The following is a 16,461-nucleotide window of genomic DNA, read 5'->3' on the forward strand; positions in this document are numbered from 1 at the left end:
CCACCAAACGTGGAGCTGGCTGCACAATTACACACCAACGCTGTGCTCATAATTGTCTGGGTTTGTTTCTCGGCCACGCTCTCAGTCGGGAGCCCTCTGTAGCTGAGCGCACGAGAAGTGTTCATTCGGTGCCGTTTGATGAGCCGCCCCCTGCTGAGTTGACCCCACGGCAGCCTCGTGTCTATCTCCCCACACACCAGGCTTGCCACGGGACCTGGTGTGCTTGATATATGTTTCTGTGCGTGCGTGTAGTGTAGTGGTTTGGCGCGCTGCGCTACGAACCCGGCGACCCGAGTTTGAGTCCCCGCTCTCACGGCCAACACCGGTGACGATTATCTGCGCCGGTCGTGGGCCTCCCCTAGGTCGACTCGGCCTCAAGCGAGTACCTGGTGTGGTGTGTAAACATCGCCACTCGGGATACAAAGGCGGTCGGGCGTGGTACTGGCCACCGATCGTGTGCCGTGTTGGCCTTCACAGGTGCTTGCTTACAGCACTTGCCCCAACAGTCTTGTAAGGCTATACGGGAGGGGTTGTCTTTTGTCTTTATCTATACACAAGGTTAACTCGGACCAAAATGTATATGTTAGCAGCAATGACGGTGTGGTTACTAACCACTCCACTTGCCCTTGTGCTTGCCTTAATACGTATAAAAAATAACTCAACACACGAGTAAAAAATAAAAACTATAAACTACTGAAACTTTTTTTATTTTACCAGGTAAGGCCCACTGAGCTATGTAGCTCTTTTTCAGAAGCGATCTGGCCACATTATAGCTCAACGTAGTGGCTTATCACGTGAACATTTATAGCAGCCAAATACTCTAAATGCGTGTTGATTCTAAATACCGAAGGAAAGGAGAGAAATCCATTTGACCTCGATGTGAACATGCAAACTCTAAATATACAGCAGGCGTCAGGGTCGGGATGGAATCCACGACCTCCTGCATACCAGGCGAGGGTGTTAACATCTTCCCAACGCCGGCACCCAATAACACTGTCTTGAAAGTAAAAATATCTAATGGTTTTGGGCAGTGGCCCTCTTTCATAGCACGCCAAGAAGCAGAGGTGGGACAAAGTCATTGTTATGCAAGTCCAAGTCGAGTCGCAAGTCATCAAATTCATGACTCGAGTCTGACTCGAGTCCAAGTCACATGACTCGAGTCCACATCTCAGAGGTGGGACAAAGTCATTGTTATGCAAGTCCAAGTCGAGTCGCAAGTCATCAAATTCATGACTCGAGTCTGACTCGAGTCCAAGTCACATGACTCGAGTCCACACCTCTGCCAAGAAGGGTCAATGCCCAAATCGTGACTTATTATACAACGTTGACCTCGTGGCAGTGTCATTGATGCACGTTTGAGATTTTTCTTTACCGCTTTTGCACCACTGCCAACGCAACAATTACAAAATAATGTGTTTAACATGGATACCTCGCTTGATGAATGCACTCGTCCCAAAAGTCTATAAAGTTAAATGAGGGATTGCTGTTATTTTACTCTACGTTAAGTGTCTGTCTACAGTATTGTATCCCTACTGTTGGTTAATGTTTGTAGTTTACTCAAATGTGTATGTGAGTTACTGTGGATTTTTACGTCTTATGAGACCCTGACATCCCTGTAAAGGAACAGTGGAGCATCGGTTAACTCACTGTGCTATGACTCCCGACAACCCGAATTCGATTCCCGGCCATGGCTGACATCGGTGGCGAGTGATCATTGGACCGATCCTGTGCCCCCAATTGTGGGCGCCCCCCCCCCCACCCCCCCGTGAAATAATAATCAAACAACCCCCAAGGCCTACACGAGCGTGGATTGACAAACCTCTATAAAGTAAAAGAAAGAGCAACCAATCCATGGCAGCTCTTGTATTCACTTGGCAGAGGCCTCCCTATGGGTTGACTCAGCCTAAACTGAGCTCTTCAGGACAAGTGTTTGTCTAAACAGGCATTCAGGAGATAGGAGATTCCCGCTCATGCAATCTACTGGCACCAGTACACCCCCCCCCCCCAACTAATGTGATACACCGGGCTTGGTGGGCATGGGGTGCTCGCTAACTGCACTCACTCAAGTGTGGCAGGGCTTGCGTGAGCCATGACGTTGTGGTGGTTCGCGCATTGAACTCTGAACTCGGCATCCTGAGTTTGATTCCAGGCCGCGGCTAACATCAGCGGTGATTGTTTTAACCCGCTCTGGGCCTCGCCTCGGTCGACTTGGCCTTAAATGAGGAACTGCTATGGTGTGTAACCATCAGCACCGGGAAGACAAAGGCGGCCGGGCGTGGTGCTGGCCACCCACCCACCCCCTTGTGCGCCGTGCAGGCCTTCATAGGTGCTCGTAAACATGTCTTGCTCCAACAGGCCTTGTAAGCTGCAAGAGGGATCTTTATCTTTCTGTGTTTTGTGTTTGTTTGGGGTACAAGGTTGTAAACGGGATGATCTCCACCCAGAATTCCAGCCTAAATAAACAGCTACCGTTTATCCCTACGGCCCAGAGGTCGGCCTTTCTCCTTCTCCCTCCCCCTCCCCAATCGCCTTCCATGGTCTCCCATCTCCCTGGACTCCTCGGGGGGGGGGGGAAGTCTGTAGCCGAAGGGCTGTAATAAGACAACATTTCTTGCACATTCCACTTTGGAACTCGGGTGCCACTGTAAAGGAGACATCTTTAACCAAAACCGCTCCGTCGCAGGTCGCGTCCCATCAGTGCGGCGCAGCATGCACCACCGTTGCAGGAGTTGGGTGATATGGTTTGAGTCTTTCCACCATTGGTGGCACCAAGAGGGTTTTCATTTTTACTCGTTTTTTTCATTTTCTTGGCGATTTTATTTCACGTGCAATTCAGGGCGATTCTTTCGTCTCGTTTTTATTTTGAGCCTTCTTCCCGATTTCTACCTTGTCGTTCCACTCGTGTACGCGGTTCGGTGTGTGACTTTTTTTTATTTTAAAGATAACAATTGTATGAATAATTAATGTTTCGGCAATGCGTTTAGTTGTACTCGTTGCGTGACCTGTACATTACAAGAGAATGCTGATGTTTCCTTGTTTTTCATTCTCAAGACAAGGAAACCCAAACCCGGCAACACGAGTACGATTCCCGCTCACGGCCTACACTGGTGACGATTATCCGAACCGGTCCTGGGCCTCCCCTAGGTCGACTCAGCCTCAAATTAGTTCCTGGTGTGGTGTGTAAACATCGCCACTGAGGAGACAAAGGCCAATCGGGCGTGGTTTCTAGTTTCATTTATTAGGTATAGATAGCCCTGTGAGCCATGCGGCTCTTGAGTCGGGTGCAACCACAGCAAAGTAAATATGAACAGAGAACATTTTAAAGCGACGACGCGCAACAGAAACATCCTGGATAAACCAGCAATAAAACACCGTATTACAACGCTGTATGCAAAAATCCCAGTGTGATGCAAGTCAAACAACAACCATAAGACAATTCAGATTCAAGCTATCAGGCCAACTCCGCACTTCCGCAAGAAACATGGCTTAACCATTTGTTTTCGAAATCACCAAAATAAAGCTATAAAATACAATGTAACAACAGTAATCATAATCATGGTGCTGGCCGTTCACCCCCCCCCCCCCCCCCCTGTGTGCCACACGAGCCATCATAGGTGCTACTCGCTAACAGCACTTGCCCCAGAAAGTCTGGTCAGGCTATACAGGGCATCTTTGTCTTTTGATGGACGTCGTCTGATTTGTTCTCTTGGTCTGTCAGCAGGACGAGCGTGGCATCATCAGCACGCACAGCCATGATTCCCACCAGCACTCCCCGGGCTGCTGATTGGCTGCAGGATTGTTATTGCGTGGAATTGGGTCCCCACCCATTCCACTCAAAGCAGAACGGGGCCGAGAAATGCTTCATGGTTTAGGTGGAACCGCTCTTGTGGGGAATTCCAGATAACGATGGAATTTCTCAACAATATTAAAATAAATAAACCTCTGTGTATCAAGCCATGAGAGTTTATTTGTGGCAATTATGTTTAAAAATAATAATTCTCTCTAGCCAGAGATCCAAGGGAAATTCTGGAATTAGAATCCATGAAAGCGTACATTCAGGTTGGGACAATCTGGTAATTGAATACCATAATTGAGGGAATTTTTTTTTTTATAATTTGGCCATGGCATTTGCAGACAAAAATCTGCTTTGCAAAACAACGTAACGGAGGATCTCTGACATCCACACACAATAAACAGACTGTCCACCATTTCCGTGATGTTCCTGAAGCGTGTTACTGGAGACATGAAAGTAGTTTTTGGAATTTGTGAACTATGAACCCAGTTGTAAGAACAAAAGGGTAAGGGTTGGACTCGGCCTGAAGCGCCATGATTATCACTGCATATATATATACACTTCTCCGGTACTATATAAAGCATTAATTAAAGCAATGGCATAGGTGACTGGTATGATGTTCAGAGAATCGTTAATGAGATTTAATGACATAACTGCTGCTCTGTACTCTCATAATTATATCTATTTGCTATGAAGGGCCATTTTCCCAAAACATCACGAATTTTACATTTATTATTAATGATTGTGTTGAGTGTTGTTATGTGTCTGTGCACCACTGCCAGTGTGATATCGCCAAATAATCTGTTTAATAATTACGATTAATGTTAACCTTTATCATCAACATACACACAACTGCTCTATACGCATTTTAAATTTACATGAAAGGAGAGGTCTGAATGAGAAAAACACAAAGTACAAATGTCATTGTTGCTGATGTACAGTGTTCAATGCTCACGCTTTGGTACATTTGTGTCTTGCATTTGAATGCACGGCCGAGTGCAGGAACATTGCTGGGCGATCCATTCAGAATTAAACAAATGAATCGACTGACAACTTAAACAATTTATTTGTATTCGTAACAATGATGAATTCACCTCGACGAAACGAAACTCTGAAATAACAATAACTCCCCTTGAGCTCGAGGCGTACGCTTGCATTTCTCCGGTAAACAGTGGAGAAATTGATTCCAACGATTGCTGCTGCCTCTGTGTGCCATGCCTTCTTTGTGGGACCATGTTTAATCTGCGGGCATGCTTTACACGATTAACCCAGCCAGGATTTGCAGATGAAGGCATTTGGGGACATGGCGGCGGCAGTGGGAAAGCGAGGGTTGAGTGCATGGGAATTTTGTCATGGGACGGGATGTGGATTGAAGAGGCACGTGAGAGAAAGAGACAGACAGAGGCTGGGATGGATGCACTTGGCTGTAATGTGGGGAGTGGTGTAGTCTGGCATCTTTGCAGTGGTAGTGATTGGTACAAGCAAACTAAAGCAAAAAACAAGCGTTGGGGCACCCAAGAAGCTCAAGGGGCTTCAGATTCACGTAAATACATATGGATTGACCAAGTATTGCCTCAAATTCACATCCTAATAAACATAAAACGTCAATGAGCCATAATATAGAATTCATTTACCTCTAGTTTCTGCGTCTCTCTTCTCTCATCACACTACACCGCTGTCTCTTGCCTACGTCGCTCTCATTTCTCTATCTATCCATACCTCTTCTGGCTCACTCTGAGTTCATAGATTCTAAGGGAGGGCCCTCAAAAATGTTTCTTTAGGGCTCCATCCCACGAGCCAGCACCACCACTGCTCACGTGGTCCTGGTGGCATCTCTGTGAAGCTGTGGCCTTGGACTGTGCCAGAAAAACAAATAGGTGACGGACGATGGGCTTGAGCAAACGCGAAAACCAATGTGTATGCACACATGACGGATAGGCACACGCGGGTTTATGCTCTACTCTTTCATGCAGGGACGCAGCCACACTTCAGCAGTTACTCGTGTCCTACGAGCGAATGGTTCCCAGACGTAATTGGTTAGATTACAGACAACGTCCCGAAATTCGACCAACCTTTTTGTCACGGATAAGAGGAGTACCACTCCACTATGATCGTGCAATGTACGCAACGACTAGCGATTGGCTCAGTACTGAGCCGACTTTTCACGCGCAACTTTGTGCTTAGAAGGTCTGTCTTCATAATGATCAGCGTATATGTTGCCTTGTTGAAGACAGAGAAAAACATGGTCACAATATTCCGTGGGGGTTTAAAAAAAACATTATGGGTGTGTCGTAGCCATATCAAAATATGTGAGGGGGTGTCTTGGCTGCCCCAAACACCACAGTGGCTGTGCCCAGGCAAAACGCAAATGAAAGGTCACACACACATGTAGATTTCTTCTAGATTTGAAGCTTTCGTGACTGCAAGGATTCATATTCTTAGGTTTTTTCGGTAAAGTCACGTAGGTAAAAACAAATTAAATTAATAAAAGTAAAATAAAATAAAAATCACGACGTTTCGGAGGCAACGTCGTGATTTTTATTTTATTTTACTTTTATTAATTAAAAAATTTTTTTACCTACGTGACTTTACCGAAAAAACCTAAGAATATGTAGATTTCTCTTTGTCCGGTCACTTACCACTGTGGTAAAGTTTTGTGTGGCCTGCATGGCGCACCATGCTTTCCACTTCAAGTAAAAATGCTAGGATACTTGCTGGCACGAGGTGTCGAATTGCATTTTGAGATGATTTGTGAATTTAGAAAAAAAAAAGATGTTTATTATGATGAGAGGTGTTAAAGAACCGGCCAAAATCTGCTTTGTAAACTGGAATACCATAATGAGCTACCATTATAGGAAATGGCCCTTCTCGCTTAAGAATATAGGGAATAGAGCCAGCACGTGTATATATATATCTATCTGCACATTTGTATTTTACAGTGAGTTTGTGCTTGAGCACCAACTGAAACTCCACGTCTGCCTGTACCAGGCATTACAGCCAAACACGGGCTCATAACAGATAACAGCTTGGATGTGTCACCGACGCGGCTGGAGTGTGCGTTTGCACTCTGGACACTGGAGTTGCAGTCCTGTGTCGCCCTCTAAACCCAGAAACCGCAGCGCTTGCATACTGGCAGGACGGTGGGAAAGGAAGAAATGTACCAAAATAATCTATTTTAATGAGTTGCCTCTTGTGATTAGAATGCATAACGAGCAGCGACCTGGCTCCCGGTTGACTTGCCCTGAAATTAATTGAGCACGTGGCTAGGGGTTTGCACAACACGGGGATTCGGACAGGGTTGAGGGGGTTGCGGGAGGAAAGGGGACCGCATTGAGAAATATTTACTACAGTTTTACGACCCCCCCCCCCCCCCGCCAATCGTGCGTGAGATTTACTAATATATCTGTAAAATACCCATAATACCTCAATGAGACGATGATTAATCCATGCATGACATTGGAAGAATGACCTGGGGCGCTAGTCTGTCAGCAGGGGATGGTGATGGGCGCGTATCATCCCGAGTGAGTAATTCTCGGTGTAATTTTAAAAAAATTGGCAATTTGGACCCTGACGCCGGCACACAATCGCCTTTGCCGTAGCAAATGACGTCAGGGGGGACCTTCATGTCCACAGTGAAGCAGATGGTGCATAGGGGCACTTGTGTTTATTACGGCCGCAGTAATATACAGGGTGGCCGCTGAATTCGAACCGTAAACCTCTACAACAACAATCAGCAAGGCTGTGCCACTGCCTGACCACAGGCACAAGCACAACTGTGTTGGGTGGTGCAGTGACAAGGGGTTGTTTTTTTATTCGGTTGCAATTGTGAACAATAGCCGTATCAGACGTTAGCACATCTAATCGGCATGGTCATTGGTTCACTGCAGCTCAAAGAATTAGTCCTACAAGGCGTGTGGTGAAGTTATGAGATGTTCCATGTGCTTGGCATGTTCTGGCAACTGGGGGGGGGGGGGGGGCAAGGGCGTGTCTTGGCAGGATTTATCCACTCCACTATCGATCCTGCAACTTGAGTTCAACCCCGAGCCACGGCAAACTTCATTGATCTAAACCGGGTGCAGCTTCCTTTCATCAACCTGCACTGACCGTAAAATTATTTGGTTTCATGTACAAAACACATTATATACAACTGTGCATATACATGTAATGCACGCCTGAATTGCACTTTTGTAAGTAAAGTACATTTAATCAGAGCTTAATTTTCTCACTTAAGATTTTCCGCATGACTGGTAGACTGTATGCATGTTGAACTTCTTTTGCACCGTACATAGCCAGCCGTGCTAATCGGAGGTGGCATGTGACTAGTAGCCCAAGCCTAGCGAGCGGTATACTGGATGTGGTGTGCTGGGTTCAGAAATATCTTCCGCGTCACTCACCTTGACAGACTCTGCACAATTGAAGCATTGTCATTAATATTTACAGCCCTTTGATGGACAAAGGTCTTCCCATGAAATAACGGTTATGGGAATCGTTTAACCATACTTCACCATGCAGGTAAACTTGGATATATGAAAGAAAATGTGCAGCTGTCACTCTCCACTGACGGTAGCAATGCAAGGAATTAAACATAGGTTGCCAGGTTCATAGCCCAGTTTGCTAAACACTCTGCCACCTCTGCACCTCATTTATGTAAAGTCATATATACACGTGCTTGCATGTATACACATGCAAGCATATATATGGTTATATGTGGGTGGATTGAGTTTATGGAAACCATTTAGGAACGTGTGGATATTTTCATTTGGATGGGGGCAGCTGGTATGCTAAGGCACAATAATCTGGCAGGACATCGCTTTATATTAATGGAACTAAAAAGTGCGAGATTGTGACCGACTGCTCCAGTGAACGCCATCTGTACGTGCCGAAAGCTGTCGCCCACTAGCCACACAGGTTTGAGTGATTTGTCTCAACTTGACCTGCTGGCATTAACTCATTAAGGCATCGGTAATTATCGCGTCACTGCTAATGCCTTGAGCCCTTCACCCAGCCTTGGCCAATTCACAGCTTTGGATTTTTAAAACAATAATCAATTATTCCAATCCCCTGGGATTTCCTGCTGAGACTTTTTTTATTCGCATAATGCAGGAGCGTGGAGAATTGTGGCTCCGCTTCGGGCTCCGTTTGCTTTAATCCTAATAAAATTAGGCCGGGACACACTGTGTCATGTGTGGTGTAATTGTTTGCACAGTGCACTATGAACCTGGTGAGCTGTGTTCAGTTCCCGCTCAGGGCAAATATCATTTGCAAATATCTGGTGCTTTGCCTTCCCTATGTCGTTGTGCGGTGTGTAACAAACATCAAGCACTGGGGAGACAAATGCAGCCTGGCATGGTTTGGTCACCTCTCCTTGCAGCCTTGACGCCCTTCAAAGCTGCTCACTAACAGCAGCTTCCCCAAAAGTGTTTTTCTTGTAGGCTACATGGAGGAGCTTTGTCTTTGTGTGCGAGTGGTGAGCTTGGTGGAGGGATCTAACGCGATCTAAACCCAAAAATCGTTGATTAGGAAGGGTTGTTAGTTGGGTTTGATCACTGCAATGCTCACTGACCAGCAAGCATTCAAGTCATGGTCATGGACAACACCTGTCGCATATGCTACACGAACCTGGCCTGGTATTGACCCAGGTTAGCTCAATAGAACATCATTACCCAGTGCAGTGTGGTCAAGTTTAGCACTTGGGAGCGACGAGTTGGCATGCATGGCCACATGCATACCACAACCGAGTAGCTTTCGGCTAAAAAGCACGTGACCTAAGAGCCTACGAGACTAAGCAATGGAGCGCGTGTGTAGTCATTGTATTTGCTGGTGTGCAAAGAAATTGAGGCTGGAAAACCCGGATGTATAAGTTGAAGCACGCAACACGACAAATGAACAGCTCTTGTAGATAAACACCTATGCTGTGTGTCCTGGATGGTCTGACGTGAATCTGAAGCTTTGTTCGTGAAAAAATACTTTTAAATCCATCACGGCCATGCTCTAGTCATATGAAATGTTACTTTAATTATATGTAACGTAACGTCACTGACGGTCGCGATGGCCAGGAATCGTACTCAGGTTGCCAGGCTCATAGCCCAGTCAATAAGCTGCTCAAAGCTCGATAACCCTCAGACTCATGCCAGACTGCCTGGGGCTCGAAGCTGAGGAGTGTATATGCAAGGGAAAGAGCTGCTGCTTAGGTGTTTGTGGTTGTGTTTGTGTTGTTTTAGCCGTCACATTTCTTTTCAGTGGAGTAGAACGTCGCACATCATGCCGATCAACACATGGTACAATCCAGAAACGCATCTGCGTGCTAAGAGAAGAGAAATTGAGATTTTGTAAAGATTTTGTTGTTTGTTTCTTAAGTCCATGCCGAGTGCCTCATTCACCGCCTCTTGGACGAGCTGTGGCATGAATGGCTGCGTACGGCCATCTTGTATAGCGAGTCCGCTGTTGCTCTTCCCTACGCAGGTGTACCGCCGATGCTGGCTGGTGTTCAGGAAGGCGTCGGGCAAGGGGCCCCGGAGGCTGGAGAAGTACGGAGATGAGCGTGGGGCCTACTCGTACACCGCACACAAGGCAAGGCGCGCACCTGATGCACAACAACAGCAGCAACAGCAGCAACAGCTGCCAAAATGGCGGTGATGTCACCGCAGCGCTCATGCCAGGCTTGGTGCGCTTTGAGGCCACGTGATGTGTCGAAGGCTCGCTGACAAGTGGTCATGGGACGGATCCAGGTGTTATGCGTTGATTAACTGAGTGCTATCTACTGCGCCAACTTGATGCACACGTGTCACACTCGCTCACGTGTGTGATGCTGGCACAGGGCAGCACAACACGGAAGTGTGAGCCGGCAACACATATTTGGCCGCTGTTCGTAAATCTCTTTCCATTTTCAAAGCCTACTCCTAACAGTAACCTCAAGACGTGGCATTTCATTGAAATTGATTTACAATTTAACTTACAGCCTTAATCACAACAAGCATAGCTTTTTCCTATCACGTGTAAATATAGCCCTTATTCGAATACTAACCAAAATCTTGCTTTTGCTCTCACCCGAACAAGCAAAGTCCTTCATATACAGCCCAGGGTTCGGCAACCTGCAGCTCCAGAGCCGCATGCGGCTCTTTAAGTAGCACCATCTCGTATTCCCGTGCTTTGCAGCTCTTGAAGTTATCGAGCTTTTTACCGAATTCGGAAAAAAAAATGCCTCTTGTTATTTGGGTTGCCGACCCCTGCCTAAGCCCCGAGAGGTCTGCCCCTTGCCGTGACTCCCGTAAGCTTGGCCCTTTTCCTAAATTACCCCAAGCCTTAACAGCCCTACTACTAACCCTAGCGCTAAGTTAAATCGTAACAAACTTAGCCTTTACTCCAACCCTAACTCCTTCGCATAGCTCGAATGCCAAGCCTAAACCCTTAACCCGTGAATTTCCCTCACGGGTGCCGCAAAGGCAGTAGCAGTCGGGGTCTTCCACGCAGAACTCGTCGGCGTGCGTGCCAAAATCCCGCCGTGTGCCACTCAAGCCGTGGGGAGCCACAGTCCAGGTGTATTGGGTCATCGCTCGCGCCAAGGACCCGATAATGACAAAAATGAGCCCTCAATCGACTCAACAATACAAGCAATTTGCAGCGTAGGATCAATGGACGTGACTTATACAAAAAATATATATTGCGGGAATAATAAAAAAACAAATATCTGGAATAAAAATGGTCTGCTTTAGCACGCTTGATAATGAATGAATCATCATTATTATCACCCATTTAGTACACGATACAGCATGGAATACTATAAAAGTATGTGTTTTAAATAAGACTGGGGGAATGTGTCATATGTTACACACAATCATTCATCAATCCTTCCCTGACAGCAGCTCATTGAGAGGCCCAAAATGAATCTGGATATAATAACTCGTATATCACGACGGTCAATAGCAGCGATGTGACATGTTAAAATAATTCTCTGTTGAGGCCAACGATGGAGTGGCGGGAGGACGTCCCCACTGCACACGGGAGATGAAACTGGCTGACGTGTGAGAAGCTACAGCGATTGTTGCATCTCGGAAATCGTCGACGGTGGTGACGGCTTGGGAAGGCTTTCATGCAGCAAGTGCGCAGACCGTGGCTGCTTCTGCCGCGCGCACGATGATGAATAACAGTAATGGGTTTGATTGTTCTCTTAAAAAGAGTGTAATAATCATATGCGAGCTTGCGTAACCGATAACGTTATCGGCGGTGCACAGACGCAGCTGTTAACGAAGCAATGACTCAAACCCAGCGGAGAGCACGATCGTGACTCCTCCTTAACGAGTCCATGCCGTAACAATGTTAGCTGCACGAGAGGAAATTATTTGAATCGACAGAGAGAAAAGTATGACGCGGGGAAAGACAGAGGATGGAGGAGAAAGGGGAAGAATGAGTTTGTGGGCTCACTCTGGGGTACTGTACGTTTGTCATGCATGTACATTTTTTTTTAATGCAACAGCCAATGCTTCTATGGTTGGATGGTCCGGAAAAGGAGACTTGATGCTTCGTGAGGCTCTCTCTCTACGGGCCACGTCCTTTCTTAAATAAGTCGGCAATCGTTTTCTTCCTTCCAATGCGCTGTCTCTGACATCGCTCAAGAACGCTGGATTTGATGATCCTGGGCGCATCCAATTGTTCAAATTGCTTATGCGATTACCGTAATTCTTTTTCGATTTAAAGCTTTCGTGACTGCAGGGATTCATCTTCTTGGTTCTTTCGGTAAAATCACGTAGAAGGGAAATAATAAAATAATAAAAATAAAACATAATAAAATAATATTAATTCTGTTGTCTTCTCCGGCGGCTTGTATCTTAAAAACATTTCCCAGTCAATAAGTCGGCGAGGCGACATAGGCGAATGCAACAGAACCCCACGAAGTTCTAATGCAGTGAGATCGAAGAGCGTGTCATGCTACGGCAGGGAGAATTGGAGAGACATTAGCACTCTAGAAGAAGCCAAAGAGAGAAGAGGCGGGGGAGGGTGAGAGGAAGGGTTAGAGCAAGAGAGATGTTTAAAAAGGGGATGCAGAATAGGCAACAAGAAAAACATAATCAAGGGGACACGGAGAGAGATGTTAATGGGCAGAGAGAGAGCGAGAGAGAGAGGATGTGTTTTAATGAATCGGTACGGAGGCGCTGTCGCTATCGCCACGGTAATTATGGGTAGGAGGCGAGCGCACGTGCACTCGGAGTAATTGCCCACGACGTCGGACGGCGGTGTAAAAATATCCATCACTGCCTTGGAGACGGTGGGGAGAACGGAGGCACACAAACACACACACACACAGGTGCAGCAACGCGAGACGGAGGGGGTAAGGAAAACAACAAGGAAAACGTTTTTCAAAGCCACGGCGCAATTTATTCCTTTCCAGTCTTAGTGCAATTGACGCTCCGGCTCAATTTTAAATTAGTCGAACATGAATTAAGCTTGTCATTCAGATACGCATGTATGCGCTTTTATTGACGGACGTGCTGTGTTTTACTGGAGGAAAAAAATATATATTTACACGTTTACATGATTAAACGCACGTTTATTGTGTAATGAAAAGAGCTGCACTCTAATTATGACCGTTGCAAGGCGTTAATGAATAATTTTACGATATGACGCGTAGGAATATACGGTGGTGCAAAGCTGAAACGGAAGATCTATATTGAGCTTGTGTTGTTTGCCAGTGAGGAGTGGTATTTTTGAATGTGTTGTTTGTTGCTTGTTAACCTGAGCATTGCAATGAGGCATCTTAATCGTGGGCTTCAGTATTGTGGTCGATTGGTTTTTGCCTTTCAGTAGTATTCTTGTTGTGTGTTTCGTCCTTCACCTCGGGGTATTGTAGTCATTGATAAATTACATAAACAGGTGAAGGTTTGTTTTACAGCCCAAAAAATAAGATCTTGGTCCATCAGTCTATCGGCCCTCTGGACCAACATTGATTTCCAGCGCAGAGATTATTTAATATTTCAAACTCTGGACCTGTTTCAACCTTTTGCGCTTCACCTTGATGTGTGTACAGTATGTATTTAGAACTTTTTTCGCACCGTACGTAGCCAACCGTGCTAATCGGAGGTGCGGGGGATGGACGACCAACTAAAACACAAAAAGCTTGTCTTAAGAAATGAGTTTTCTTTCTAATATGATGCTTGACATCATATTTGCAATAACCTTTGCTGCATTGCACATTCGTTAAGCTCCGGGTGGTGTGGAGGTTTTTTCTGTATTGTGAGAGCATTCAATTCTGGTTGTTGCTGCAGTGTTGCATGGTCATTCACACTTAGATGGGCTTGCTGTAGAGGTGTCGTATCGTCATTCACATCTCGATGGTGTAACTGTGCGGGTGTTTTATAAAGAGCGCACATCTATAACGGAGGTTTATTTTTTTGGATTAGATCGCGTAAATATAAATGTGTCGCTAAAACCGCCACTACCCCAATGCAGCCAATTAGTAAGGTTTGTCTCGTGAACAAAACATGCCAGTCGGTTAGTAGTTCAACACACCGGTGTGTTGGAGAGTATACCCACAACATGTAACAATTCGAGTTGTGGGTTTAATCTCCAACGCACCGGTGTGCTGAACTAGTAACTGATTGGCACGTTTTTTATTTACGTGAGAAGCCTCACTAATTGGCTGTGTCGGAAGATGGCGGGTTTAGCGACACATTTTTGAAATTTACACGATCTAACCCAAAAACACCTCCGTTGTGGATGACATTGGTCGCGAAAGCCTACTACTACTACGTGTTACAAACAATGCACACCTGGGCGGCGCGGCCGTTGCTAACCGCGCACGAGCAATTAACCTCGCGGGTCCATGTGGGCCCCGTCGCGATTTCCTGTGCGGCCCCGTTCACCCTCCGCCCACTGTCGCCTGTCCGCGGAGCGCAGGCGACGGACCTGAGCGGCGCGTGCGCCGTGCTGCGTCTCCCGCGGGACGCGCGGCGGCACGGCGTGGCCATCACCCTGCACGACGGCTCCACGCGCTCCTTCGCCTGCGAGTCCGGTAAGCTCCGCCGGAGACTGCCGCAAGCGCCGGGGCCCGCGCCTGTCGGTCGCGCGGTTTCCCCGTCGGCACGCAAGGGGACGTGCGCGGAAAGTACGATGCGTTCAAAAGCGTCGGCGGTTGCCGAAGAACTGAACTGTGCTCCTCTTACATCATGGGACCTCCTTTGCCAGTATCAAAATATACTAATAGGGTTTTCCCCCTTTTTTTCTGGCAACAAAAACTGACACCTTTTGCAAGGAATCATGCTTACATTAACCACAATACTTGCAGTCAAATGCAAACAAAAAACAATACTCTGATAATTTATGCATTGTCTTTGAAACTGATTGGTCCACACCAGAGACAGCTTTCTTTAGAGCCTAGTCTCATATGATGTTCGACCATATGAGACTAGGCTCTAAAAAAGCTGTCTCTGGAATCAGCACCCCAAAATTACCTTAAAACCGTTGGAATACCTTATGCCAGAAAAAGTGTGTTGACCAGTGCTATCAACAGCTGTAGTGGCATCAATGCCATTGGCCGTGATGACCTTTCGACCTTGACTGTGTCGTGTTGAACGTGTGTGTGTGTGTGTATGCAGAGCTGGAGGCAGAGGAGTGGTGCAAGCTTCTGTCACTTGAGTGTCTGGGCAGCCGAGCTAACGGCATCAGTCAGGGAGAGCCAGATCTTCTGGCGGCAGGGGCACAACGAGAGCAAAATGGTTTGCCCCATCACTTCCTTCTCTGATCGCACATCTTTCTCAACTCAAAAAGACCTCCGCACGACTAAATAAACTCTCATTTAATTTATTTTTCTCACTTGAATTCCTCATTTGCTGAGTTTTTCAATACCTTGGCCTCCTTGAGTCTGACCTTCACTGCAACATATTCAATTGTATAAATAATGAGACTCTCTTGGGTTTTTTTTCCTATCATGACAAAAGGCTCTTTTAGCTCCATTTTGGGCAGAGATAATAGCGCAACCTTGTTTAGGAAATTCAATCCCCCATCGATTCAATGACGAAAGTTATTACGATGGACATCCTCCTTACCTCTTATTATGCTGGCATCTTAATCGATCACTTTCCTCGTGTCTCCTATTTGCTTCGGATGGCGCTGGCTCAAATAATAAGACACAAATTAAATACAAAATATCTTAATTCGACAAATGCCACAATTGGATGTTTTTGTTCGTCTGTCCTGCAAGGCATTAACTCGGATGATGCACAAATTCGCGTCAAAGAAATGGTTTCCAGAACCGCGTGTGTCGCGCGTGAAAATGCGTTTGGATGTGCATCAGCGTGCCCACGTGCCCGTGTGTGTGAAGCTGTTTCTGTGGGCTCGTGACAATAAATTAGACTAAAAATGCTTGATTTTTTTTATTGAATCGCAACCCCAAATCACGACAATTCATTGACTCTCTGCGGAGGCAAATGGAGGTCTGTGAATTGTTAACATGCCAAGGGAAACTGAATAACTTGTGCATTGACGTGAATGTAACAGTGAGTATGTGGGGAACGGTGGCGCAGCGGTTAGCGCGCTGCGCTACAAACCCGGCGACCCGAGTTGTGACGATTATCTGAATCGCTCCTGGGCCTCCTCGACTCGGCCTCAAATTAGTACCTGGTGCTATGTGTAAACATCACCACTGGGGAGACAAAGGCGTTCGGGAGTGGTGCTGG

At 46.4% G+C, this 16,461-nt stretch overlaps 1 protein-coding gene across 1 annotated transcript in view; it reads left to right on the top strand.

Annotated features, from left to right (window-relative positions):
* The window catches only part of LOC144727613 (docking protein 6-like), a 52,508-nt gene that overhangs the window by 24,121 nt on the left and 11,926 nt on the right, over positions 1 to 16,461 (top strand). Inside the window, exons 2-4 of the mRNA XM_078606560.1 lie at positions 10,256 to 10,363; positions 14,684 to 14,798; positions 15,382 to 15,501. Coding sequence (XP_078462686.1) covers positions 10,256 to 10,363; positions 14,684 to 14,798; positions 15,382 to 15,501 — 343 coding nt within the window. The remainder of the gene's footprint in view (positions 1 to 10,255; positions 10,364 to 14,683; positions 14,799 to 15,381; positions 15,502 to 16,461) is intronic.

The sequence above is a fragment of the Lampetra planeri genome, chromosome 26 (assembly GCF_965212315.1).
Source record: "Lampetra planeri chromosome 26, kcLamPlan1.2.h2, whole genome shotgun sequence".
Classification (NCBI taxonomy): domain Eukaryota; kingdom Metazoa; phylum Chordata; class Hyperoartia; order Petromyzontiformes; family Petromyzontidae; genus Lampetra; species Lampetra planeri.